This window comes from Oncorhynchus masou, chromosome 31, assembly GCF_036934945.1.
Source record: "Oncorhynchus masou masou isolate Uvic2021 chromosome 31, UVic_Omas_1.1, whole genome shotgun sequence".
In the NCBI taxonomy this organism is placed as follows: domain Eukaryota; kingdom Metazoa; phylum Chordata; class Actinopteri; order Salmoniformes; family Salmonidae; genus Oncorhynchus; species Oncorhynchus masou.
Window position 1 is genome coordinate 102,071,524 of NC_088242.1, and position 27,982 is coordinate 102,099,505.

Genomic DNA, 27,982 nt, shown 5'->3' on the forward strand with positions numbered 1-27,982 from the left:
TCCATCACTCCAGTATCCCTGTCTCCTTCCCCCTATACATATCTACCCCCATCACTCCAGTATCCCTGTCTCCTTCCCCCTATACATATCTACCTCCATCACTCCAGTATCCCTGTCTCCTTCCCCCTATACATATCTACCTCCATCACTCCAGTATCCCTGTCTCCTTCCACCTATACATATCTACCTCCATCACTCCCGTATCCCTGTCTCCTTCCCCCTATACATATCTACCTCCATCACTCCAGTATCCCTGTCTCCTTCCCCCTATACATATCTACCTTCATCACTCCCGTATCCCTGTCTCCTTCCCCCTATACATATCTACCTCCATCACTCCCGTATCCCTGTCTCCTTCCCCCTATACATATCTACCTCCATCACTCCAGTATCCCTGTCTCCTTCCACCTATACATATCTACCTCCATCACTCCCGTATCCCTGTCTCCTTCCCCCTATACATATCTACCTCCATCACTCCCGTATCCCTGTCTCCTTCCCCCTATACATATCTACCTCCATCACTCCCGTATCCCTGTCTCCTTCCCCCTATACATATCTTCCATCACTCCAGTATCCCTGTCTCCTTCCCCCTATACATATCTACCTCCATCACTCCAGTATCCCTGTCTCCTTCCCCCTATACATATCTACCTCCATCACTCCAGTATCCCTGTCTCCTTCCCCCTATACATATCTACCTCCATCACTCCAGTATCCCTGTCTCCTTCCACCTATACATATCTACCTCCATCACTCCAGTATCCCTGTCTCCTTCCCCCTATACATATCTACCTCCACCACTCCAGTATCCCTGTACATTGTTAATATAGTACTGAACTGACTTGTAAAATATTTCCTGTTTATTATATGCTTACTTATTTACTTACTGTGTTTTTCATATTTCTTATTCTTATTTATCTATTTTTTAAACAATAATACATTTATTGATTATTGAATTTTTGGGTTATGAGTTTGCAAGAAAGTAATTTCACTGTAATTGTGCATGTGACTGTCACGTTCTGACCTTTAGTTCCTTTGTTTTGTATTTATTTAGTATGGTCAGGGCGTGAGTTGGTGTGGGCAGTCTATGTTTGTTTTTCTATGTTTTGTTTCTGTTTCAGCCTAGTATGGTTCTCAATCAGAGGCAGGTGTCATTAGTTGTCTCTGATTGAGAATCATACTTAGGTTGCCTGGGTTTCACTGTTGGTGTGTGGGTGTTTGTCACCACACGGTAGTGTTTCGTTGTGTGTGTGTGTGTGTGTGTGTGTGTGTGTGTGTGTGTGTGTGTGTGTGTGTGTGTGTGTGTGTGTGTGTGTGTGTGTGGATTTCACGTTATTGTTTTTGTTCGAGTGTTCCACGCTGCATCTTGGTCCGATCCCTCCTCAGACGAAGAGGAGATCTGCCGTTACAGTGACATTAAAACTTGAAACAGACAGGCCTGCAAATAACAATTGGCTTCACATTGCAGAGTAATTACAATACACTGCAACCCATGGTTGACACCTGGCACTGGCCGTCTCGTACAATGATCATCAACAGGTATGAGTTCCATAATGGCCTCAGATCATGTGGTGTAGAATTCTGATTAATTGTGGCCTTTTCAAATTGGCCATGTAAACCTACATCCACTGTCAGGAAGCAAAACAAAGGACATGATTGCCCCCCCCCCCAAAAAAAAATGCAGAGAAACTAATATTTAATGGTCCTTGAATTTTGGTTGAAATACTGGATTTCAAAACAACATGACGAAACAAATACCATTTAGCTTCTGCCTATTTTGGAAGTCCAATTTGTAAGTCGCTCTGGATAAGAGCGTCTGCTAAATGACTTAAATGTAAATGTTAAATGTAAAAAAGTCCCCAGAGTGGGTTTCTGTCGGCCAGGGATGGGTAACTTTGATAGGGTTGGAGGCCACAACATATCTGAACTCATCATAGTGCCACGGTTGTATTTAAAAAAAAACTTTTTGTTATTTTCATGGGGTTAATAGTACAATAGCTCATTTCTACACATTTCTCAATAGGTTGGAGAGAAATGTTTGCAGTTTTTAATATGATATCTCAGTGAGACCGACCAACAAAAATCAATGGGAGCCACCCAGGCTCTAATTTGGCCTTAATTATTATAGCTGGCCACTAGACTAATTTACTAATCTAAAAAATGATAGCTGAAATGGGCTACTTGAGTGAATATCAGAGACTGATGTAGTAAGAGAAACTGTTAATGCACAACCACATTTCAAAATGGCACCCTGGGTTTTCTACTTTTTTACCTTGAGTTTTCCATCCCTGATCTATGCCTAATAAACAAAACTTTAAAAAAATTACCCACGACGCAAAAGCTGGTTGAATCAATGTTGTTTCTATATCATTTCAACCCCCCCCCCCCACCAAAAAAATATATTTAATGACATTGAATAATTAGATTTTGTAAAAAGTCATCAACATAAGGGCATTTCTTTTTTTTAACCTAAATCCAATGAGATGGTGAAATGTTTTGTTGATGTAATTATATTATTCACCTTAGTTGACAACTCAATCAAATGTAAATCAAAACTAGACTGAACTCTGTGCCCAGTTGGAAACGTTTAATTATGAAATAGTTTATCTCTTGACACAATCTCATCATCCATAGATCATCCAACATGAGGATTTTGTGTTTGGACAGAGACGGATAGTACTTTAACTTCCAGGTAGGACAGTTTGAACTCAAATTATACCGCGTCGGGCCGCGTGGCACTTCCACCCAGACGATGTAAAAAGTGCTGTTTGGGGAGAGGGAGGAGCGTGGGGGTCAGACCGTGTCAGTAGTGACGGCCCTGTGTCCCCTCCTCTCTCTCTCTGCGCACAATCTGCACAGATCCCATGCTTTTTAAACACATGGCCACGGACTTTGCCACGACATCCCAAAGTCAAAGTCTATCCATGTGTTCTACAACTCACCGACTGAACGGCAAAAGTTATGTTCTTCACAACTATGCCCTCTAGCTTTCCGAAGCATCTCTAAACGGCAAAATGAAAACATGTTAATATTATAATGCTTTCGTCTGAATACGGGAAATCGAGGTAGATGATAGTAAATAAGAGATTAGCGTGAAAACAGAGAATAATACAATGTCATTCTGAGGGTATGGAGCTCCATAATTACATAGGACATTTCTATGTTTAAAAAACGTTAAAAAAAGAAAAGGAAAAGTTTGGGAGAGTTTGAGGCAAAGTATGGCGCGAGAGAAGATTGGAGAAACCGAAGTGGTGAACGTGAAGAAACAGAGGAAAAAGACCAAGAAAGAGCACAAAACACGGACTGTTCATTCTAACATTTTATATGATCGAACCAAAGGCGAGGACAACCCAAATAGACACTATTCAGACAATGAGATTAAAACCACAAAATATACTCTTCTCTCTTTTCTGCCGAAAAATCTGTTCGAGCAGTTCCATAGGTTTGCCAACGTATACTTCGTGTTCATCGCCCTGCTGAATTTTGTTCCAGTTTGTAATGCTTTCCAACCACAGCTGGCCCTGGCACCAGTGGTCTTCATCTTGTCTGTCACTGCCATCAAAGACCTTTGGGAGGATTACAGAAGACACAGATCCGATAAAGAAATCAACCACATGGATTGTTTGGTCTATAGCAGGTACAGTATTTATCCTACGGATTATATAAACTGTGTTCAATAAGTAGCCTAAACGCTGTGTTTAATAAGTAGTTTATACGCTGTGTTCAATAAGTAGCCTATACGCTGTGTTCAATAAGTAGTCTATACGCTGTGTTTAATAAGTAGCCTAAACGCTGTGTTTAATAAGTAGCCTATACGCTGTGTTTAATAAGTAGCCTATACGCTGTGTTTAATAAGTAGTTTATACGCTGTGTTTAATAAGTAGCCTATACGCTGTGTTTAATAAGTAGCCTATACGCTGTGTTTAATAAGTAGTTTATACGCTGTGTTCAATAAGTAGCCTATACGCTGTGTTTAATAAGTAGCCTATACGCTGTGTTTAATAAGTAGCCTATACGCTGTGTTTAATAAGTAGCCTATGCGCTGTGTTTAATAAGTAGTTTATACGCTGTGTTTAATAAGTAGCCTATACGCTGTGTTTAATAAGTAGCCTATACGCTGTGTTTAATAAGTAGCCTATACGCTGTGTTTAATAAGTAGCCTATACGCTGTGTTTAATAAGTAGTTTATACGCTGTGTTTAATAAGTAGCCTATACGCTGTGTTTAATAAGTAGTTTATACGCTGTGTTTAATAAGTAGCCTATATGCTGTGTTTAATAAGTAGCCTATACGCTGTGTTTAATAAGTAGCCTATACGCTGTGTTTAATAAGTAGCCTATACGCTGTGTTTAATAAGTAGCCTATACGCTATGTTTAATAAGTAGCCTATACGCTGTGTTTAATAAGTAGCCTATACGCTGTGTTTAATAAGTAGCCTATACGCTGTGTTTAATAAGTAGCCTATACGCTGTGTTCAATAAGTAGCCTATACGCTGTGTTCAATAAGTAGTTTATACGCTGTGTTTAATAAGTAGCCTATACGCTGTGTTTAATAAGTAGCCTATACGCTGTGTTTAATAAGTAGTTTATACGCTGTGTTTAATAAGTAGTTTATACGCTGTGTTTAATAAGTAGCCTATACGCTGTGTTTAATAAGTAGCCTATACGCTGTGTTTAATAAGTAGCCTATATGCTGTGTTTAATAAGTAGCCTATACGCTGTGTTTAATAAGTAGCCTATACGCTGTGTTTAATAAGTAGCCTATACGCTGTGTTTAATAAGTAGCCTATACGCTGTGTTTAATAAGTAGCCTATACGCTGTGTTTAATAAGTAGCCTATACGCTGTGTTTAATAAGTAGCCTATACGCTATGTTTAATAAGTAGCCTATACGCTGTGTTCAATAAGTAGTTTATACGCTGTGTTCAATAAGTAGTTTATACGCTGTGTTTAATAAGTAGCCTATACGCTGTGTTTAATAAGTAGCCTATACGCTGTGTTTAATAAGTAGCCTATACGCTGTGTTTAATAAGTAGCCTATACGCTGTGTTTAATAAGTAGCCTATACGCTGTGTTCAATAAGTAGTTTATACGCTGTGTTCAATAAGTAGTTTATACGCTGTGTTTAATAAGTAGCCTATACGCTGTGTTTAATAAGTAGCCTATACGCTGTGTTTAATAAGTAGCCTATACGCTGTGTTCAATAAGTAGCCTATACGCTGTGTTCAATAAGTAGTTTATACGCTGTGTTTAATAAGTAGCCTATACGCTGTGTTTAATAAGTAGCCTATACGCTGTGTTTAATAAGTAGCCTATACGCTGTGTTTAATAAGTAGCCTATACGCTGTGTTCAATAAGTAGTTTATACGCTGTGTTCAATAAGTAGCCTATACGCTGTGTTTAATAAGTAGCCTATACGCTGTGTTCAATAAGTAGCCTATACGCTGTGTTCAATAAGTAGTTTATACGCTGTGTTTAATAAGTAGCCTATACGCTGTGTTTAATAAGTAGCCTATACGCTGTGTTTAATAAGTAGCCTATACGCTGTGTTCAATAAGTAGCCTATACGCTGTGTTCAATAAGTAGTTTATACGCTGTGTTTAATAAGTAGCCTATACGCTGTGTTTAATAAGTAGCCTATACGCTGTGTTCAATAAGTAGCCTATACGCTGTGTTTAATAAGTAGCCTATACGCTGTGTTTAATAAGTAGCCTATACGCTGTGTTTAATAAGTAGTTTATACGCTGTGTTTAATAAGTAGCCTATACGCTGTGTTTAATAAGTAGCCTATACGCTGTGTTCAATAAGTAGCCTATGCGCTGTGCTCAATAAGTAGCCTATGCGCTGTGCTCAATAAGTAGCCTATGCGCTGTGTTCAATACGTAGCCTATGCGCAGTGTTCAATAAGTAGCCTATGCGCAGTGTTCATTAAGTAGCCTATGCGCCGTGTTCAATAAGTAGCCTATGCGCCGTGTTCAATAAGTAGCCTATGCGCCGTGTTCAATACGTAGCCTATGCACAGTGTTCAATAAGTAGCCTATGCGCTGTGTTCAATAAGTAGCCTATGCGCAGTGTTCAATAAGTAGCCTATGCGCTGTGTTCAATACGTAGCCTATGCGCAGTGTTCAATAAGTAGCCTATGCGCCGTGTTCAATAAGTAGCCTATGCGCAGTGTTTAATAAGTAGCCTATACGCTGTGTTTAATACGTAGCCTATACGCTGTGTTCAATAAGTAGCCTATGCGTTGTGTTCAATAAGTAGCCTATGCGCCGTGTTCAATAAGTAGCCTTCTTTAGGGTACAAGGCTGCCACAGAAGATGTACTGGTGTGCTGGTGGTCTGTTGAGTAAAAAAGTATATTTCAATCAAACGGATACAATTACTGCTACTGTTGTCAGTTCCACCTTTCTATATATTTTATCATTTTACAGCAGAGTTTTAAGGCCCATGACAAAGTCTTCATCACTACAGGACCTTCAACACTATGTAGCTAACTTTATACCTAAACCCATGTTATAATTGTATTCCCTAAATAAACATAATGGTGTTGAACTACCCTCAGGTTTTCAAGCATACAGGGAAATTAGTGCTCTTGGGACCCATCCCAGATAGCAATGAGGAATTGGGCCAGATCCACTGTGTTAGCTGGGAGAGGGGAGTTGACGGTTCCATGGCTGTTGTGTCCACAATGCACGACATAGACATGTCTAATGGCAACATTGGATGTCTAGGGTACAGCATACATTTGATGTGCTTTCATTGTCTACTTGTAGAAACTACAGCGCCTTCAGAAAGTATTCACACCCCTTGACTTTTTCCACATGTTGTGTTACAGCCTGAATTTAAAAAAAGTGTTCAATTCAATTGTTGTGTCACTGGCCTATACAATACTCCATCATGTCACAGTGGTATTATGTTTTTCATTTAGTTTACAAATGAATCAAAAACGAAAAGCTGAAATGTCTTGAGTCAATCAGTATTCAACCCCTTTGTTTATGTCAAGCCTAAATAAGTTCAGGAGTAAAATGTGCTGAACAAGTCACAGAATAAGTTGCATGGACTCACTCTGTGTTCAATAATAGTGTTCAACATGATTTTTGAATGACTACCTCATCTCTCTATCCCACACATACAATTAACTGTAAGGTCCCTCAGTCAAACAGTGAATTTCAAACACAGATTCAACCACAAAGAGCCCCAAGGTACTGGGAGTCAAACTGACAGGCCTGGATGCGATCTTTAAGGTCAGAACCCTCCCCAAGGTACTGGCAGTCAAACAGACAGGCCTGGATGAGATATTTAAGGTCAGGGCCCTCCCCAAGGTACTTGGAGTCAAACACACAGGCCTGGATGAGATATTTAAGGTCAGGGCCCTCCCCAAGGTACTTGGAGTCAAACACACAGGCCTGGATGAGATATTTAAGGTCAGGGCCCTCCCCAAGGTACTTGGAGTCAAACAGACAGGCCTGGATGAGATCTTTAAGGTCAGGGCCCTCCCCAAGGTACTTGGAGTCAAACAGACAGGCCTGGATGAGATCTTTAAGGTCAGGTTCCTCCCCAAGGTACTTGGAGTCAAACAGACAGGCCTGGATGAGATATTTAAGGTCAGGGCCCTCCCCAAGGTACTTGGAGTCAAACAGACAGGCCTGGATGAGATCTTTAAGGTCAGGGCCCTCAGCAAGGTACTAGGAGTCAAACAGACAGGCCTGGATGCGATCTTTAAGGTCAGAACCCTCCCCAAGGTACTGGCAGTCAAACAGACAGGCCTGGATGAGATATTTAAGGTCAGGGCCCTCCCCAAGGTACTTGGAGTCAAACACACAGGCCTGGATGAGATATTTAAGGTCAGGGCCCTCCCCAAGGTACTGGGAGTCAAACAGACAGGCCTAGATGAGATCTTTAAGGTCAGGTTCCTCAGCAAGGTACTAGGAGTCAAACAGACAGGCCTGGATGAGATCTTTAAGGTCAGGACCCTCCCCAAGGTACTGGGAGTCAAACAGACAGGCCTGGATGAGATATTTAAGGTCAGGGCCCTCCCCAAGGTACTTGGAGTCAAACAGACAGGCCTGGATGAGATCTTTAAGGTCAGGACCCTCCCCAAGGTATTTGGAGTCAAACAGACAGGCTTGGATGAGATCTTTAAGGTCAGGGCCCTCCCCAAAGCCCACAATCATTTTCGACCCAAGCCACCCCCTGTACCCGGACTTTGAACTACTCCCCTCTGGGCGCGGGTATAGGGCACCCCTCAGCAGGAAAAACACAACTAGACAATCATTTGTGCCAGGTGTGATATCCCTCCTATATAGCTCGGGCTAATGTTCCTATCGACTCAGTAAGGCCAGCAGGCTAGTCTTTAATTATTTTTTTTATATTGGTATTTAACTGTTATGAATGTTTTATTGTCAATTTGGTTTTGTATTTAAATGTGTACATGGCACTTCTACAACATTTCATCATGGGGACAATAAAGTCAGTAAGACACTCCCTGTCCTCCTGCCAGTCTCTTTATCTAATGCACTCCCTATCCTACTGCCAGTCTCTTTATCTAATCCACTCCCTGTCCTCCTGCCAGTCTCTTTATCTAATGCACTCCCTATCCTACTGCCAGTCTCTTTATCTAATCCACTCCCTGTCCTCCTGCCAGTCTCTTTATCTAATGCACTCCCTATCCTACTGCCAGTCTCTAGCTAATCCACTCCCTGTCCTACTGCCAGTCTCTTTAGCTAATCCACTCCCTGTCCTACTGCCAGTCTCTTTAGCTAATCCACTCCCTGTCCTACTGCCAGTCTCTAGCTAATCCACTCCCTGTCCTACTGCCAGTCTCTTTATCTAATGCACTCCATGTCCTACTGCCAGTCTCTTTATCTAATGCACTCCCTGTCCTACTGCCAGTCTCTAGCTAATCCACTCCCTGTCCTACTGCCAGTCTCTTTATCTAATACACTCCCTGTCCTACTGCCAGTCTCTTTATCTAATGCACTCCCTGTCCTACTGCCAGTCTCTTTATCTAATGCACTCCCTGTCCTACTGCCAGTCTCTAGCTAATCCACTCCCTGTCCTACTGCTAGTCTCTTTATCTAATGCACTCCCTGTCCTACTGCCAGTCTCTAGCTAATCCACTCCCTGTCCTACTGCCAGTCTCTTTATCTAATGCACTCCCTGTCCTACTGCCAGTCTCTTTATCTAAGACACTCCCTGTCCTACTGCCAGTCTCTTTATCTAATGCACTCCCTGTCCTACTGCCAGTCTCTTTATCTAATACACTCCCTGTCCTACTGCCAGTCTCTTTATCTAAGACACGCCCTGTCCTACTGCCAGTCTCTTTATCTAATGCACTCCCTGTCCTACTGCCAGTCTCTTTATCTAATGCACTCCCTGTCCTACTGCCAGTCTCTTTATCTAAGACACGCCCTGTCCTACTGCCAGTCTCTTTATCTAATGCACTCCCTGTCCTACTGCCAGTCTCTTTATCTAATGCACTCCCTGTCCTACTGCCAGTCTCTTTATCTAATGCACTCCATGTCCTACTGCCAGTCTCTTTATCTAATGCACTTCCTGTCCTACTGCCAGTCTCTTTATCTAATGCATCTAATGCACTCCCTGTCCTACTGCCAGTCTCTTTATCTAATGCACTCCCTGTCCTACTGCCAGTCTCTTTATCTAATGCACTCCCTGTCCTACTGCCAGTCTCTTTATCTAATACACTCCCTGTCCTACTGCCAGTCTCTTTATCTAATGCACTCCCTGTCCTACTGCCAGTCTCTTTATCTAATGCACTCCCTGTCCTACTGCCAGTCTCTTTATCTAATGCACTCCCTGTCCTACTGCCAGTCTCTTTATCTAATGCACTCCCTGTCCTACTGCCAGTCTCTTTATCTAATTCACTCCCTGTCCTACTGCCAGTCTCTTTATCTAATGCACTCCCTGTCCTACTGCCAGTCTCTTTATCTAATGCACTCCCTGTCCTACTGCCAGTCTCTTTATCTAATGCACTCCCTGTCCTACTGCCAGTCTCTTTATCTAATGCACTCCCTGTCCTACTGCCAGTCTCTTTATCTAATGCACTCCCTGTCCTACTGCCAGTCTCTTTATCTAATGCACTCCCTGCTAATTCAATCCTCCCTGTCCTACTGCCAGTCTCTTTATCTAATACACTCCCTGTCCTACTGCCAGTCTCTTTATCTAATGCATTCCCTGTCCTACTGCCAGTCTCTTTATCTAATGCACTCCCTGTCCTACTGCCAGTCTCTAGCTAATTCACTCCGTCCTTCTGCCAGTCTCTTTATCTAATACACTCCCTGTCCTACTGCCAGTCTCTTTATCTAATGCACTCCCTGTCCTACTGCCAGTCTCTTTATCTAATGCACTCCCTGTCCTACTGCCAGTCTCTTTATCTAATGCACTCCCTGTCCTACTGCCAGTCTCTTTATCTAATGCACTCCCTGTCCTACTGCCAGTCTCTATCTAATTCACTCCGTCCTACTGCCAGTCTCTTTATCTAATGCACTCCCTGTCCTACTGCCAGTCTCTTTATCTAATGCACTCCCTGTCCTACTGCCAGTCTCTATCTAATTCACTCCGTCCTACTGCCAGTCTCTTTATCTAATACACTCCCTGTCCTACTGCCAGTCTCTTTATCTAATGCACTCCCTGTCCTACTGCCAGTCTCTAGCTAATTCACTCCGTCCTACTGCCAGTCTCTTTATCTAATACACTCCCTGTCCTACTGCCAGTCTCTTTATCTAATGCACTCCCTGTCCTACTGCCAGTCTCTTTATCTAATGCACTCCCTGTCCTACTGCCAGTCTCTAGCTAATTCACTCCGTCCTACTGCCAGTCTCTTTATCTAATACACTCCCTGTCCTACTGCCAGTCTCTTTATCTAATACACTCCCTGTCCTACTGCCAGTCTCTAGCTAATCCACTCCCTGTCCTACTGCCAGTGTCTTTATCTAATGCACTCCCTGTCCTACTGCCAGTCTCTTTATCTAATGCACTCCCTGTCCTACTGCCAGTCTCTTTATCTAATGCACTCCTTGTCCTACTGCCAGTCTCTAGCTAATCCACTCCCTGTCCTACTGCCAGTCTCTAGCTAATCCACTCCCTGTCCCACTGCCAGTCTCTAGCTAATCCACTCCCTGTCCTACTGCCAGTCTCTATCTAATCCACTCCCTGTCCTACTGCTAGTCTCTATCTAATCCACTCCCTGTCCTACTGCCAGTCTCTAGCTAATCCACTCCCTGTCCTACTTACCAACACACTCATAACAACCTAGGCAAAACATTTATATTAGATCAAATAAGCCACACGTAGCAAATAAACTATTACATTTTTTTGTGAACTGAATTCGATCCTCTCTTATTGACCTTCACACAACTCCCTGCTTGGTGAGCCACCTGCTGGAGAAGACAGATTTTGGGCCCAGTTATCCCTCTCAAAATCAGGCCAGCGCTATCTGAGATCGAGTGTGACTAACGTTCAAAAGTCGAACAGACGGAGACCGATCAATCTACATTCCCCTCCTGATTTCATCATGGGGGACAAAATTATGTTACTGTAATGCCAATCACACTTTTTTCTGTTGAACTAACCTTGACATAAACGCTTTACTGTAGGGTCGACCCCTGTGGACTGTAGGGTTACGACCCCTGTGGACTGTAGGGTTACGGCCCTGTGGACTGTAGGGTTACGACCCCTGTGGACTGTAGGGTTGACCCCTGTGGACTGTAGGGTTACTGTAGGGTTGACCCTGTGGACTGTAGGGTTACGACCCTGTGGACTGTAGGGTTACGACCCTGTGGACTGTAGGGTTGCGACCCTGTGGACTGTAGGGTTGACCCCTGTGGACTGTAGGGTTACGACCCTGTGGACTGTAGGGTTGACCCCTTGGACTGTAGGGTTACAACCCTGTGGACTGTAGGGTTACGACCCCTGTGGACTGTAGGGTTACGACCCCTGTGGACTGTAGGGTTGACCCCTGTGGACTGTGGGTTCACGACCCTGTGGACTGTGGGTTACGACCCTGTGGACTGTGGACTGTAGTTCGACTGTAGGGTTACGGCCCCTGTGGACTGTAGGGTTACCCCTGTGGACTGTAGGGTTACGACCCCTGTGGACTGTAGGGTTAAGTACCCCTGTGGACTGTAGGGTTGACCCCTGTGGACTGTAGGGTTACCCCTGTGGACTGTAGGGTTGACCCCTGTGGACTGTAGGGTTGGACTGTAGGGTTGACCCCTGTGGACTGTAGGGTTACGACCCCTGTGGACTGTAGGGTTGACCCCTGTGGACTGTAGGGTTACGACCCCTGTGGACTGTAGGGTTACGGCCCTGTGGACTGTAGGGTTACTGGGGTTGACCCCTGTGGACTGTAGGGTTGACCCCTGTGGACTGTAGGGTTGACCCTGTGGACTGTAGGGTTGACCCCTGTGGACTGTAGGGTTGACCCCTGTGGACTGTAGGGTTACGACCCCTGTGGACTGTAGGGTTGACCCCTGTGGACTGTAGGTTACCCTGACCCCTGTGGACTGTAGGGTTGCGACCCCTGTGGACTGGACTGTGGACTGTAGGGTTACGCCCTGTGGACTGTAGGGTTACCCCCTGTGGACTGTAGGGTTGACTGTAGGGTTACGGCCCCTGTGGACTGTAGGGTTACGGCCCCTGACTGTAGGGTTGACCCTGTGGACTGTAGGGTTGACCCTGTGGACTGTAGGGTTGACCCCTGTGGACTGTGGGGTTGACCCCTGTGGACTGTAGGGTTGACCCCTGTGGACTGTAGGGTTGACCCCTGTGGACTGTAGGGTTGACCCCTGTGGACTGTAGGGTTGACCCCTGTGGACTGTAGGGTTGACCCCTGTGGACTGTAGGGTTACGACCCCTGTGGACTGTAGGGTTACGACCCCTGTGGACTGTAGGGTTACGACTGTAGGGTTCACGGCCCCTGTGGACTGTAGGGTTACGACCCTGTGGACTGTAGGGTTACCCCTGTGGACTGTAGGGTTACGACCCCTGTGGACTGTAGGGTTACGACCCTGTGGACTGTAGGGTTACGACCCCTGTGGACTGTAGGGTTACGACCCTGTGGACTGGGGGTGACCCCTGTGGACTGTAGGGTTACGACCCCTGTGGACTGTAGGGTTCGACCCCTGTGGACTGTAGGTTCGACCCCTGTGGACTGTAGGGTTGACCTGTGGACTGTAGGGTTACGACCCTGTGGACTGTAGGTTCGACCCCTGTGGACTGTAGGGTTCGACCCCTGTGGACTGTAGGGTTCGACCCCTGTGGACTGTAGGGTTACGACCCCTGTGGACTGTAGGTTACGACCCTGTGGACTGTAGGGTTACGACCCCTGTGGACTGTAGGGTTACGACCCCTGTGGACTGTAGGGTTACGACCCCTGTGGACTGTAGGGTTACGACCCCTGTGGACTGTAGGGTTGACCCCTGTGGACTGTAGGGTTGACCCTGTGGACTGTGGTTTTACGACCCACATTGCACTACTTTAGACCAGGGTGCCATTTGGGACACAATCTAGGTCTGATATCTATCTCTCAACACGATCACTGGGAAGTCATTCAACCATTGATTTCCTTGAAAGGTTTCATATGTGGATGTCTTCATTTTTATTTTCCTGACTCCCTGTGCTGTCTAGAGGGCCTGCATTTCCCGATTCCCTGTGCTGTCTAGAGGGCCTGCATTTCCCGATTCCCTGTGCTGTCTAGAGGGCCTGCATTTCCCGATTCCCTGTGCTGTCTAGAGGGCCTGCATTTCCCGATTCCCTGTGCTGTCTAGAGACCTGCATTTCCCGATTCCCTGTGCTGTCTAGAGAGCCTGCATTTCCCGATTCCCTGTGCTGTCTAGGGGCCTGCATTTCCTGACTCCCTGTGCTGTCTAGAGAGCCTGCATTTCCCGATTCCCTGTGCTGTCTAGAGGGCCTGCATTTCCCGATTCCCTGTGCTGTCTAGAGAGCCTGCATTTCCCGATTCCCTGTGCTGTCTAGAGACCTGCATTTCCCGATTCCCTGTGCTGTCTAGAGAGCCTGCATTTCCCGATTCCCTGCTGTCTAGAGAGCCTGCATTTCCCGATTCCCTGTGCTGTCTAGAGAGCCTGCATTTCCCGATTCCCTGTGCTGTCTAGAGAGCCTGCATTTCCCGATTCCCTGTGCTGTCTAGAGGGCCTTTTCCCGATTCCCTGTGCTGTCTAGAGAGCCTGCATTTCCTGACTCCCTGTGCTGTCTAGAGGGCCTGCATTTCCCGATTCCCTGTGCTGTCTACTGAGTCTGCATTTCCCGATTCCCTGTGCTGTCTAGAGGGCCTGCATTTCCCGATTCCCTGTGCTGTCTAGAGGGCCTGCATTTCCCGATTCCCTGTGCTGTCTAGAGAGCCTGCATTTCCCGATTCCCTGTGCTGTCTAGAGGGCCTGCATTTCCCCATTCCCTGTGCTGTCTAGATAGCCTGCATTTCCCCATTCCCTGTGCTGTCTAGAGAGCCTGCATTTCCCGATTCCCTGTGCTGTCTAGAGAGCCTGCATTTCCCGACTCCCTGTGCTGTCTAGAGGGCCTGCATTTCCCGATTCCCTGTGCTGTCTAGAGAGCCTGCATTTCCCGATTCCCTGTGCTGTCTAGAGGGCCTGCATTTCCCCATTCCCTGTGCTGTCTAGAGGGCCTGCATTTCCCGATTCCCTGTGCTGTCTAGAGAGCCTGCATTTCCCGATTCCCTGTGCTGTCTAGAGAGCCTGCATTTCCCGATTCCCTGTGCTGTCTAGAGGGCCTGCATTTCCCGATTCCCTGTGCTGTCTAGAGGGCCTGCATTTCCCGATTCCCTGTGCTGTCTAGAGAGCCTGCATTTCCCGATTCCCTGTGCTGTCTAGAGGGCCTGCATTTCCCGATCCCTGTGCTGTCTAGAGAGCCTGCATTTCCCGATTCCCTGTGCTGTCTAGAGGGCCTGCATTTCCCGATTCCCTGTGCTGTCTAGAGGGCCTGCATTTCCCGATTCCCTGTGCTGTCTAGAGAGCCTGCATTTCCCGAATCCCTGTGCTGTCTAGAGAGCCTGCATTTCCCGATTCCCTGTGCTGTCTAGAGGGCCTGCATTTCCCCATTCCCTGTGCTGTCTAGAGGGCCTGCATTTCCCTGAATCCCTGTGCTGTCTAGAGGGCCTGCATTTCCCGATTCCCTGTGCTGTCTAGAGGGCCTGCATTTCCCGATTCCCTGTGCTGTCTAGAGGGCCTGCATTTCCCGATTCCCTGTGCTGTCTAGAGGGCCTGCATTTCCCGATTCCCTGTGCTGTCTAGAGGGCCTGCATTTCCCGATTCCCTGTGCTGTCTAGAGGGCCTGCATTTCCCGATTCCCTGTGCTGTCTAGAGGGCCTTTTCCCGATTCCCTGTGCTGTCTAGAGGGCCTGCATTTCCCGATTCCCTGTGCTGTCTAGAGGGCCTGCATTTCCCGATTCCCTGTGCTGTCTAGAGGGCCTGCATTTCCCGATTCCCTGTGCTGTCTAGAGGGCCTGCATTTCCCGATTCCCTGTGCTGTCTAGAGGGCCTGCATTTCCCGATTCCTGTGCTGTCTAGAGGGCCTGCATTTCCCGATTCTGTCTAGAGGGCCTGCATTTCCCGATTCCCTGTGCTGTCTAGAGGGCCTGCATTTCCCGAATGAAAAGCATCACTGTGGGTCTGGCTGGTATAGGCCATGGTCCACAGGAATCAAAAGGAGCAGTGTTTAAGGCCTCTATTTGAGCTAGACCTGTTCTCAACCTTGGACATAATTGGGTTTTGCTCTGTGACTCCTGTTACTTTGATACTAAAGATTTTGATTCTAAACATCTCACTGTGAGATTGTGGATCGTTTTAGGGACGGCCTCCCGGGCCCTGGTTAAACATTGTTCATCTATGACCAGGAATATCGGTCTGAATGGAAAACATCTAATATTGTGCAAGATTTCCCCTGTCTAAACCAGGCGACACTTATTGTGATATTGGAGATCATCTAGGGCCCAGATCTCAATGGGACTCCCTGCTAAAATACTGTTTCAATAATATAAGCCTATAGCGGCTGGATTATCACTATTTCTCCAGTCAAAGTCTTTTAAATTGAGGACGAGGCTTAATCTGTGTAACAGGCCCATATTTAAGGAAATAAGATTGATGGTGATTTCAGTAGCAGGTGGTTGGATCATGGTACTTTTGATTCCTGACATAAATAACTAGAAGTCTAAAAGGATAAACATTTTTTTTACCTAAAATGATCATATTTATCTTTTGCGAGAAATGAAGTGAGTTCTTTAACTGTAAATCCGCACCACCCAGAACCCACCCAGGCCCGATAACGACTGTCATTATACACTAAGCCGGTCTCATTTCAAGTGGAACTGACAGCGTTTTAACTACTTTGCAGAGGTGAAACAAAAAGACAATCATAATATCATTCAAAAATATCAAATTCCCTGTTTATGCTACAAAACCAACTTCGTAGGCGGCTCTAAAAATAGGTTCTATTTGACTGTTTATGGTTCAGGGTTCTATTTGACTGTTTATGGTTCAGGGTTCTATTTGACTGTTTATGGTTCAGGCTTCTATTTGACTGTTTATGGTTCAGGGTTCTATTTGACTGTTTATGGTTCAGGGTTCTATTTGACTGTTTATGGTTCAGGGTTCTATTTGACCGTTTGTGGTTCAGGGTTCTATTTGACTGTTTATGGTTCAGGGTTCTATTTGACTGTTTATGGTTCAGGGTTCTATTTGACTGTTTGTGGTTCAGGGTTCTATTTGACCGTTTGTGGTTCAGGGTTCTATTTGACTGTTTGTGGTTCAGGGTTCTATTTGACTGTTTGTGGTTCAGGGTTCTATTTGACTGTTTATGGTTCAGGGTTCTATTTGTGGTTCAGGCTTCTATTTGACTTCTATTTGACTGTTTATGTTCAGGGCTTCAGGGTTCTATTTGACTGTTTATGGTTCAGTGTTCTATTTGACTGTTTATGGTTCAGGGTTCTATTTGACTGTTTGTGGTTCAGGGTTCTATTTGACTGTTTGTGGTTCAGGGTTCTATTTGACTCAACATGACAGGACAGGACACAGAGACATTGTTGGTAGAATAGATGGATGTAGTTCAATGCATGACTAATATAATTCACCAATACTTGGTAGTCTAAAATATATTGCTGTCAGGTTGTAAATCACAGCTGGCCTGGTACATTGTTTGCTGCCTTCATTGAGGATGCACTGTTTCAGTTTCAATGACTCAATATTTTGAACTAAAACAGATGACTGTAACTATGGCTGGGAATGTCAATGCAGTCGAACTAGCAAGGGAAATGATCACAAGTCAGTCATAACGCGACTCATAGGCTAGCGCACGTGTCAAACTGTGGGCCGAATAAGACACACGAGAGCATAAATGACTCAACACTTGAGTCATCTACTAAACTCAGCAAAAAAATAATGTCCTTTCACTGTCAACTGCGTTACATTTTCAACAAACTTAACATGTGTAAATATTTGTATGAACATAACAAGATTCAACAAATGAGACATGAACTGAACAAGTTCCACAGACATGTGACTAACAGAAATTGAATAATGTGTCCCTGAACAAAGGGGGGGATCAAAATCAAAAGTAACAGTCAGTATCTGGTGTGGCCACCAGCTGCATTAAGTACTGCAGTGCATCTCCTCCTCATGGACTGCACCAGATTTGCCAGTTCTTGCTGTGAGATGTTACCCCACTCTTCCACTAAGGCACCTGCATGTTCCCGGACATTTCTGGGAGGAATGGCTCTAGCCCTCACCCTCCGATCCAACAGGTCCCAGACATGCTCAATGGGATTGGGATCCGGGCTCTTTGCTGGCCATGGCAGAACCCTGACATTCCTGTCTTGCAGGAAATCACTGCACAGAATGAGCAGTATGGCTGGTGGAGGTCATGTCAGGATGAGCCTGCAGGAAGGGTATCACATGAGGGAGGAGGATGTCTTCCCTGTAACACACAGCGTTGAGATTACCTGCAATGACAACAACCTCAGTCCGATGATGCTGTGACACACCACCCCAGACCATGACGGACCCTCCACCTCCAAATCGATCCCGCTTCAAAGTACAGGCCTCGGTGTAACGCTCATTCCTTCGACGATAAATGCGAATCCGACCATCACCCCTGGTGCGACAAAACCGTGACTCGTCAGTGAAGAGCACTTTTTGCCAGTCCTGTCTGGTCCAGCAATGGTGGGTTTGTGCTCATAGGCCACGTTGTTGCCGGTGATGTCTGATGAGGATCTGCCTGACAACAGGCCTACAAGCCCTCAGTCCAGCCTCTCTCAGACTATTGCGGAGAGTCTGAGCACTGATGGGATTGTGCTTTCCTGGTGTAACTCAGGTAGTTGTTGTTGTCATCCTGTACCTGTCCCGCAGGTGTGATGTTGGGATGTACTGATCCTGTGCAGGTGTTGTTACACGTGGTCTGCCACTGTGAGGATGATCAGCTGTCCGTCCTGTCTCCCTGTAGCGCTGTCTTAGGCGTCTCACAGTATGGACATTGCAGTTTATTGTCCTGGCCACATCTGCAGTCCTCATGCCTCCTTGCAGCATGCCTAAGGCACGTTCACGCAGATGAGCAGCGACCCTGGGAATCTTTCTTTTGGTGTTTTTCAGAGTCAGTAGAAAGGCCTCTTTAGTGTCCTAAGTTTTCTGTGACATTAATTGCCTACCGTCTGTAAACTGTTAGTGTCTTAACGACCGTTCCACAGGTGCATGTTCATTAATTCTTTATGGTTCATGGAAGCATGGGAAACCCTTTACAATGAAGATCTGTGTAGTTATTTGGATTTTTACGAATTATATTTGAAAGACAGGGACCTGAAAAAGGGAAGGTTTTTTTTTTTGCTGAGTTGAGCTTAAAAAGTGAATGTTCCCTCGTTAGGTTTTAGCTCATCTTGCTCTAGCTAACATTAGTTGTTTATCTTGTTGTTGTTGATGTGTATAACTGAGGGAGAGAGAGCCGACCTGTTCATGGTTGTTGATGTGTATAACTGAGGGAGAGAGAGCCGACCTTTTCATGGTTGTTGATGTGTATAACTGAGGGAGAGAGCCGACCTGTTCATGGTTGTTGATGTGTATAACTGAGGGAGAGAGAGCCGACCTTTTCATGGTTGTTGATGTGTATAACTGAGGGAGAGAGAGCCGACCTTTTCATGGTTGTTGATGTGTATAACTGAGGGAGAGAGAGCCGACCTGTTCATGGTTGTTGATGTGTATAACTGAGGGAGAGAGAGCTTACCTTTTCATGGTTGTTGATGTGTATAACTGAGGGAGAGAGAGCCGACCTTTTCATGGTTGTTGATGTGTATAACTGAGGGAGAGAGAGCCGACCTTTTCATTGTTGGTTATAACTGATGTGTCATATGTTATCTTTTTGGAGAGAGAGCCGACCTGTTCATGGTTGTTGATGTGTATAACTGAGGGAGAGAGAGCCGACCTGTTCATGGTTGTTGATGTGTATAACTGAGGGAGAGAGTGGAACTGACATGGTTGTTGATTTTAACTGGTTGTTCATCAATAGGACTGTGAAGTTCCCAAATGTAAGAGGACTACTACCTGTAAACACACAGTCCAGTTCATAGTGAATTATGACAGGCCCTACTACCTGTAAACACACAGTCCAGTTCATAGTGAATTATGACAGGCCCTACTTGACCTGTAAACACACAGTCCAGTTCATAGTGAATGATGACAGGCCCTACTGCCTGTAAACACACAGTCCAGTTCATAGTGAATGATGACAGGCCCTACTGCCTGTAAACACACAGTCCAGTTCATAGTGAATGATGGCAGGTCCTACTGCCTGTAAACACACAGTCCAGTTCATAGTGAATGATAACAGGCCCTACTACCTGTAAACACACAGTCCAGTTCATAGTGAATGATGACAGGCCCTACTACTGTAGACACACAGTCCAGTTCATAGTGAATGATGACAGGCCCTACTGCCTGTAAACACACAGTCGAGTTCAAAGTGAATGATGACAGGCCCTACTACCTGTAAACACACAGTCCAGTTCATAGTGAATTATGACAGGCCCTACTACCTGTAACACACAGTCCAGTTCATAGTGAATGATGACAGGCCCTACTACCTGTAGACACACAGTCCAGTTCATAGTGAATGTTGACAGGCCCTACTTGTAAATCACCTGTAGACACACAGTCCAGTTCATAGTGAATTATGACAGGCCCTACTACCTGTAATGACACACAGTCCAGTTCATAGAATGATGACAGGCCCTACTGCCTGTAAACACACAGTCCATTTCATAGTGAATGATGACAGGCCCTACTACCTGTAAACACACAGTCCAGTTCATAGTGAATTATGACAGGCCCTACTGCCTGTAGAATATTTGTCCAGTTCATAACAGGCCCTACTACCTGTAGACACAGTCCATTTCATAGTGAATGATGACAGGCCCTACTACCTGTAAACACACAGTCCAGTTCATAGTGAATGTGACAGGCCCTACTGGTGTAGACACACAGTCCATTTCATAGTGAATGATGACAGGCCCTACTACCTGTAAACACACAGTCCATTTCATAGTGAATGTTGGCAGGCCCTACTGCCTGTAAACACACAGTCCAGTTCATAGTGAATTATGACAGGCCCTACTACCTGTAGACACACAGTCCAGTTCATAGTGAATGATGACAGGCCCTACTACCTGTAAACACACAGTCCATTTCATAGTGAATGTTGGCAGGCCCTACTGCCTGTAAACACACAGTCCAGTTCATAGTGAATGTTGGCAGGCCCTACTTCCTGTAAACACACAGTCGAGTTCAAAGTGAATGATGACAGGCCCTACTGCCTGTAAACACACAGTCCAGTTCATAGTGAATTATGACAGGCCCTACTACCTGTAGACACACAGTCCAGTTCATAGTGAATGATGACAGGCCCTACTACCTGTAAACACACAGTCCAGTTCATAGTGAATTATGACAGGCCCTACTACCTGTAGACACACAGTCCAGTTCATAGTGAATTATGACAGGTCCTACTGCCTGTAAACACACAGTCCAGTTCATAGTGAATGATGACAGGCCCTACTACCTGTAAACACACAGTCCAGTTCATAGTGAATTATGACAGGCCCTACTACCTGTAGACACACAGTCCAGTTCATAGTGAATGATGACAGGCCCTACTACCTGTAAACACACAGTCCATTTCATGTGAATGTTGGGAGGCCCTACTGCCTGTAAACACACAGTCCAGTTCATAGTGAATGATGACAGGCCCTACTGCCTGTAAACACACAGTCCAGTTCATAGTGAATGATGACAGGCCCTACTACCTGTAGACACACAGTCCAGTTCATAGTGAATGTTGGCAGGCCCTACTACCTGTAAACACACAGTCCATTTCATAGTGAATGATGACAGGCCCTACTGCCTGTAAACACACAGTCCAGTTCATAGTGAATGATGACAGGCCCTACTACCTGTAAACACACAGTCCATTTCATAGTGAATGTTGGCAGGCCCTACTGCCTGTAAACACACACAGTCCAGTTCATAGTGAATGATGACAGGCCCTACTGCCTGTAAACACACAGTCCAGTTCAGTGAATTATGACAGGCCCTACTACCTGTAGACACACAGTCCAGTTCATAGTGAATGTTGGCAGGCCCTACTACCTGTAAACACACAGTCCATTTCATAGTGAATGATGACAGGCCCTACTGCCTGTAAACACACAGTCCAGTTCATAGTGAATGATGACAGGCCCTACTACCTGTAGACACACAGTCCATTTCATAGTGAATGATGACAGGCCCTACTACCTGTAAACACACAGTCCATTTCATAGTGAATGTTGGCAGGCCCTAACTGCCTGTAAACACACAGTCCAGTTCATAGTGAATTATGACAGGCCCTACTACTGAGACACACAGTCCAGTTCATAGTGAATGATGACAGGCCCTACTACCTGTAAACACACAGTCCATTTCATAGTGAATGTTGGCAGGCCCTACTGCCTGTAAACACACAGTCCAGTTCATAGTGAATGTTGGCAGGCCCTCTGCCTGTAAACACCAGTCGATTTCAAAGTGAATGATGACAGGCCCTACTGCCTGTAAACACACAGTCCAGTTCAAAGTGAATGATGACAGGCCCTACTGCCTGTAAACACACAGTCCAGTTCATAGTGAATGATGGCAGGCCCTACTGCCTGTAAACACACAGTCCAGTTCAAAGTGAATGATGACAGGCCCTACTGCCTGTAAACACACAGTCCAGTTCATAGTGAATGATGACAGGCCCTACTTCCTGTAAACACACAGTCCTGTTCATAGTGAATGATGACAGGCCCTACTGCCTGTAAACACACAGTCCAGTTCATAGTGAATGATGACAGGCCCTACTGCCTGTAAACACAGTCCAGTTCATAGGGAATGATGACAGGCCCTACTGCCTGTAAACACAGTCAGTTCATAGTGAATGATGACAGGCCCTACTGCCTGTCAACACACAGTCCAGTTCATAGTGAATGATGACAGGCCCTCTTCCTGTAAACACTCCAGTTCAAAGTGAATGATGGCAGGCCCTACTGCCTGTAAACACACAGGACCAGTTCAAAGTGAATGATGGCAGGTCCTACAAATGCCTGTAAACACACAGTCCAGTTCATAGGGAATGATGACAGGCCCTACTGCCTGTAAACACAGTCCAGTTCATGTGAATGATGACAGGCCCTACTTCCTGTTAACACACAGTCCAGTTCATAGTGAATGATGACAGGCCCTACTGCTTGTAAACACAGTCCAGTTCAAAGTGAATGATTCAGGCCCTTACTGCCTGTAAACACAGTCCAGTTCAAAGTGAATGTTGGCAGGTCCTACTGCCTACTGTATCTCTCTTGACTATAGTTCCTGGTTTGTGTAGACTCTGGTCCTGGACAAGACTGATGTTTTTATTAGGTTTTATTTACTGCAGTGTCTATTTCTTGTCCAAACACAAGGACTCTTTCCCACTCTGTATTGCCTTTTTTTTACAAATGCTTTACTATAAGTCATTTCAAAACATTCTATGAATTTATGACAGTGGTGCTTGTCAGAAAATATGGGTGTATGTTTTAAAATACTCAGTTCCATTAACTTTACAGTGTAGCCACAAGTCCAGAATAATCAAACATATGATCATATACAAAGAATGGAGGAATGGACAGTGAACCTGTCAAACAGAGAATGTTTCTCCTCTTCCCTTACTGCCGGGATGTTTCTCCTCTTCCCTTACTGCCGGGATGTTTCTCCCTTCCCTTACTGCCGGGATGTTTCTCCCCTTCCCTTACTGCCGGGATGTTTCTCCCCTTCCCTTACTGCCGGGATGTTTCTCCCCTTCCCTTACTGCCGGGATGTTTCTCCCCTTCCCTTACTGCCGGGATGTATTTATAGGTTTTTTCCCCTCATAACTTCAGATTGACCTGGCTGAGGTTCGTGGCCTCTCTGATCTGGCTTAGTGTTTTTGTTGTCAGACACCTGGTTCTTGATAAAAGCCAGTGGAAACTAGAGATGCTAGGAGCCAGTCACGGACTTGGCTTAGACTTGATCATATATCAAAACGTCGTCGGTTTCCCAGACACAGATTAAGCCAACAGGTTTTGATTTAGACCTTCCTAATATTGAGTTGCCCCCTGTTTGACGTCAGAACAGCCTCAATTCGTTGTGCCATGGACTCTGCAAGGTGGTGAAAGCGTCCCTCAGGGATGCTGGTCCATGTTGACTCCAATGCTTCCCACAGTTGTCAAGTTGGCTGGTTGTCCTTTGGGTGGTGGACCATTCTTTATACTCACAGGAAACTGTTGAGTGTGGAAAAACCCAGCAGCGTTGCAGTTCTTGACACACACAAACCGGTGCGCCTGGCACCTACTACCATACCCCGTTCAAAGACACGCTCTGTCAAGTTGGTCATTGCTATCCAACCATTATGAAGTTTTGCCATAGATTTTCAAGTAGATTTAAGTCAACTGTAACTAGGCCTCTCAGAAACATTCACTGTCTTCTTGGTAAGCAACTCCAGTGTAGATTTGGCCTTCTGTTTTAGGTTATTGTCCTGAATTAATCTCCTAGTGTCTGGAAAGCAGACTGAACCAGGTTTTCCTCTAGGATTTGCCCTGAGCTTAGCTCCATTCCATTTATTTTTTATCCTGAAAAACTCCCCAGTTCTTAATGATTACAAACATACCCAAAACATGATGCAGCCACCACTATGCTTGAAAATATGGAAAGTGGTACTCAGTGACATGTTTGGGGCAACTCCAATATAACACAACACTTTGTATTCAGGACAAATAGTGAATTGCTTTGCCAAATGTTTTACGGTATTACTTTAGTGCCTTACTGCAAACAGGATGCATGTTTTGGAATAATTTTATTCTGTATAGACGTTCTTATCTTCACTCTGTCAAGTAGGTTAGTATTATGGAGCAATGTTGTGAATCCATCCTCAATGTTCTATCACAGCCATTGAACTCTGCAAATGTTTGAAAGTTACCATTGGCCTCATGGTAAAATCCCTGAGCGGGTTCCTTCTTCTCTGGCAACTGTGTTGAATCTGTGTTTGATATTCACTGCTTGACTGAGGGACCTTACAATTATATGTATGTGTGGGGTACAGAGATGAGGTAGTTGTTCAACACTATTATGCAACTCATTATGTGACTTGTTAAGCACATTGTCACTCCTGATTTATTTATTGAGTGACACACTGACTGAATTCTCCCCAGCTGAGTTTAGAAAGACGTAATCACCTAGTAGCTTTCCAGTGACAATAGAAATACCTATGATTTCCTGTTGAGGACCAGACTCAAGCAGGTGTTGATGCATGACATTGTTACCCAATCCTGTGCTTTGTGTGGCTTTTAGATCCGTTTATATAAACGATCACAGCTGTTTTGATTTGGTTTGATATCATTTCCTGGTTTGATATCATTTCCTGGTTTGACATCATTTCCTGGTTTGATATCATTTCCTGGTTTGATATCATTTCCTGGTTTGATATCATTTTCTGGTTTGATATCATTTCCTGGTTTGATATTATTTCCTGGTTTGATATCATTTCCTGGTTTGATATTATTTCCTGGTTTGATATTTTACGGGTTTGATATTATTTCCTTTGATATTGCAGCCTGTTTTCCTTGGCTGGAGTTCAGACAGTTGCAAGTTCCAGAGGAACAAGAATGCTGAATATTTTCTGCGTATTTGCCCAGTTTTCTTTAAAATGCCAAAATGCAGTGTTTTTTTTACATTTTAAATATCCGTATCAAAATCAATTTTGGGTAACAATCAAGTATCTTATTGTAATAGATTTCCATTAAAATGGGGGAAAAAATAGCTTCTTTTTTTAGCAAGACGAGTACTGCATGGGAGTGGTCTGAGTGGGCTGGGGAAAACCAAAAACGGTCTGCTATTGTCAGTGTGGGTTGGAACGCTGTTTGTTATTGGTCTATTAATCAATTCACAGCGTGGTGATGTCACCACAAACAAACAACCCCCGCCCATACAAAAACTGCTGATTAGAAGGTCCTATGTAGATTGTATTTTGAAACCGCAACTTTTTGGAAATAACACTGATTACAATAGAATCACACTTTTCCAGTTTTAGTTTCATCAGCAGTTGTACAATTTATAAAACACGTTTTTTGACTTGAACCACTCTTTTATGTTGAGTTGGTTTAAACTGGTTTAATAATGACAGATGTACAACTCGATGTGTATCTGCTGATGGTGTTAAACCAGGTTTTCTGGATATTGCGAAAGGTGACCTGAAGGAGGCCATTCTGGGTCCTGTACTTTTTACTGTTTACATTAACAATATCGACTTGTCTGTAAAAAAATAAAAAAACGTTTTATCTCCACTTGTATGCTGATGATGTTGTGTTTGACCCCAAGGTTGACCAGGCGCTATCTGAACTACAGTCTGCCTTCAATGTATTACAGAACAATGTTATTGACCTGAAATTAGTATTGAATGCAGGAAAAACTGAGTATATGCTCTCTAGAGCACATAAAATTAACTCTGATTTGAGGAGGGGGAGTTACCAGGGGAGGGGTGAGGAGGGGGAGTTACCAGGGGAAGGGTAAATGTTAGGAGGGAAGGTTGAGGAGGGAAGGTTACCAAGGTCGGTTGAGGAGGGAAGGTGGGAAGAACAAACGAGAGGGAGGGTTTTCTGTCCAGTTCTCTGTCCTGCAGACAAAGACTCCGGGCAGTCATATCGACCCTGCCTTCAGAGGAACAAGGAATCTGTCAGTCAAATCGACCCTGCCTTCTGCCTTCAGAGGAAGTTATCTCTGCTGCAGAGGATAAGTTCATTAGAGTTACCAGCCTCAGAAATTGCAGCCCAAGTAGATGATTCACAGAGTTCAAGTAACAGACACATGTCAACATCAACTGTTCAGAGGAGACTGCGTGAATCAGCTGGGATATGCCATCATTCTGCTGCAGAGGATAACTTCATTAGAGATACCAACCTCAGAATAATAATAATAACAGATTTGCTTGGGCCAAGAAACACGAGCAATGGACATCTGTCCTTTGGTCTGATGAGTCCAAATTTGAGCATGTGTGGTTCCCGCCGTGAAGCATGGAGGAGGTGGTGTGATGGTTCTTTGCTGGGTGGCACTGACAGTGATTTATTTAGAATTTAAGGCACACTTAACCACCATGGCTACTACAACATTCTGCAATACGCCATCCCATCTGGTTTGGGTTTAGGGGGACTATCATTTGTTTTTCAACAGGACAATGACCCGACACACATCCAGGCTGTGTAAGGGCTATTTGACCAATAAGGAGAGTGATGGAGTGCTGCATCAGATGACCTGGCCTCCACAATCACCTGACCTCATCCCAATTGAGATGGTTTGGGATGAGTTGGATCACAGAGTGAAGGAAAAGCAGCCAACAAGTGCTCAGCATATGTGGGAACTCCTTCAAGACGGTTGGAAAAGCATTCCAGGTGACTACCTCATGAAGCTGAGTGCCTTGTGTGCAAAGATGTCATCAAGGCAAAGGGTGGCTACTTTGAAGAATCTAAAATACTTAAAATACGTTTACTATTTTATTTAACACCTTTTTTGTTTACTTTATGATTCCATATGTGTTATTTCAAAATTATTCACACCCCATGTACATATATATAAATTAAATCACTGACAATGATGAGGTCACTTCGCCCCCACCGACATGTACAGATTACCTCAACTAGCCTGTACCCCTGCACACTGACTCGGTACCAGTGCCCCTGTATATAGCCTCCACATTGACTCTGTACCGGTACCCCTGTATATAGCCTCCACATTGACTCTGTACCGGTGCCCCCTGTATATAGCCTCCACATTGACTCTGTACCGGTGCCCCCTGTATATAGCCTCCACATTGACTCTGTACTGGTACCCCTGTATATAGCCTCCACATTGACTCTGTACCGGTAGCCCCTGTATATAGCCTCCACATTGACTCTGTACCGGTGCCCCCTGTATATAGCCTCCACATTGACTCTGTACCGGTACCCCTGTATATAACCTCCACATTGACTCTGTACCGGTACCCCCTGTATATAGCCTCCACATTGTCTCTGTACCGGTAGCCCCTGTATATAGCCTCCACATTGACTCTGTACCGGTAGCCCCTGTATATAGCCTCCACATTGACTCTGTACCGTAATACCCTGTTTATAGCCTCCACATTGACTCTGTACCGGTAGCCCCTGTATATAGCCTCCACATTGACTCTGTACCGGTACCCCTGTATATAACCTCCACATTGACTCTGTACCGGTACCCCCTGTATATAGCCTCCACATTGTCTCTGTACCGGTAGCCCCTGTATATAGCCTCCACATTGACTCTGTACCGTAATACCCTGTATATAGCCTCCACATTGACTCTGTACCGTAATACCCTGTTTATAGTCTCCACATTGACTCTGTACCGGTGCCCCCTGT

General features: G+C 45.0%; 1 protein-coding gene across 1 annotated transcript in view; it reads left to right on the forward strand.

The window, feature by feature from the left end:
• Window positions 1-2,886: 2,886 nt before the first annotated feature.
• The window catches only part of atp10a (ATPase phospholipid transporting 10A), a 171,996-nt gene continuing 146,900 nt past the window's right edge, over window positions 2,887-27,982 (forward strand). Inside the window, exon 1 of the mRNA XM_064952702.1 lies at window positions 2,887-3,640. Within this exon, the coding sequence (XP_064808774.1) occupies window positions 3,222-3,640 (419 nt within the window). The 5' untranslated portion in view covers window positions 2,887-3,221. The remainder of the gene's footprint in view (window positions 3,641-27,982) is intronic.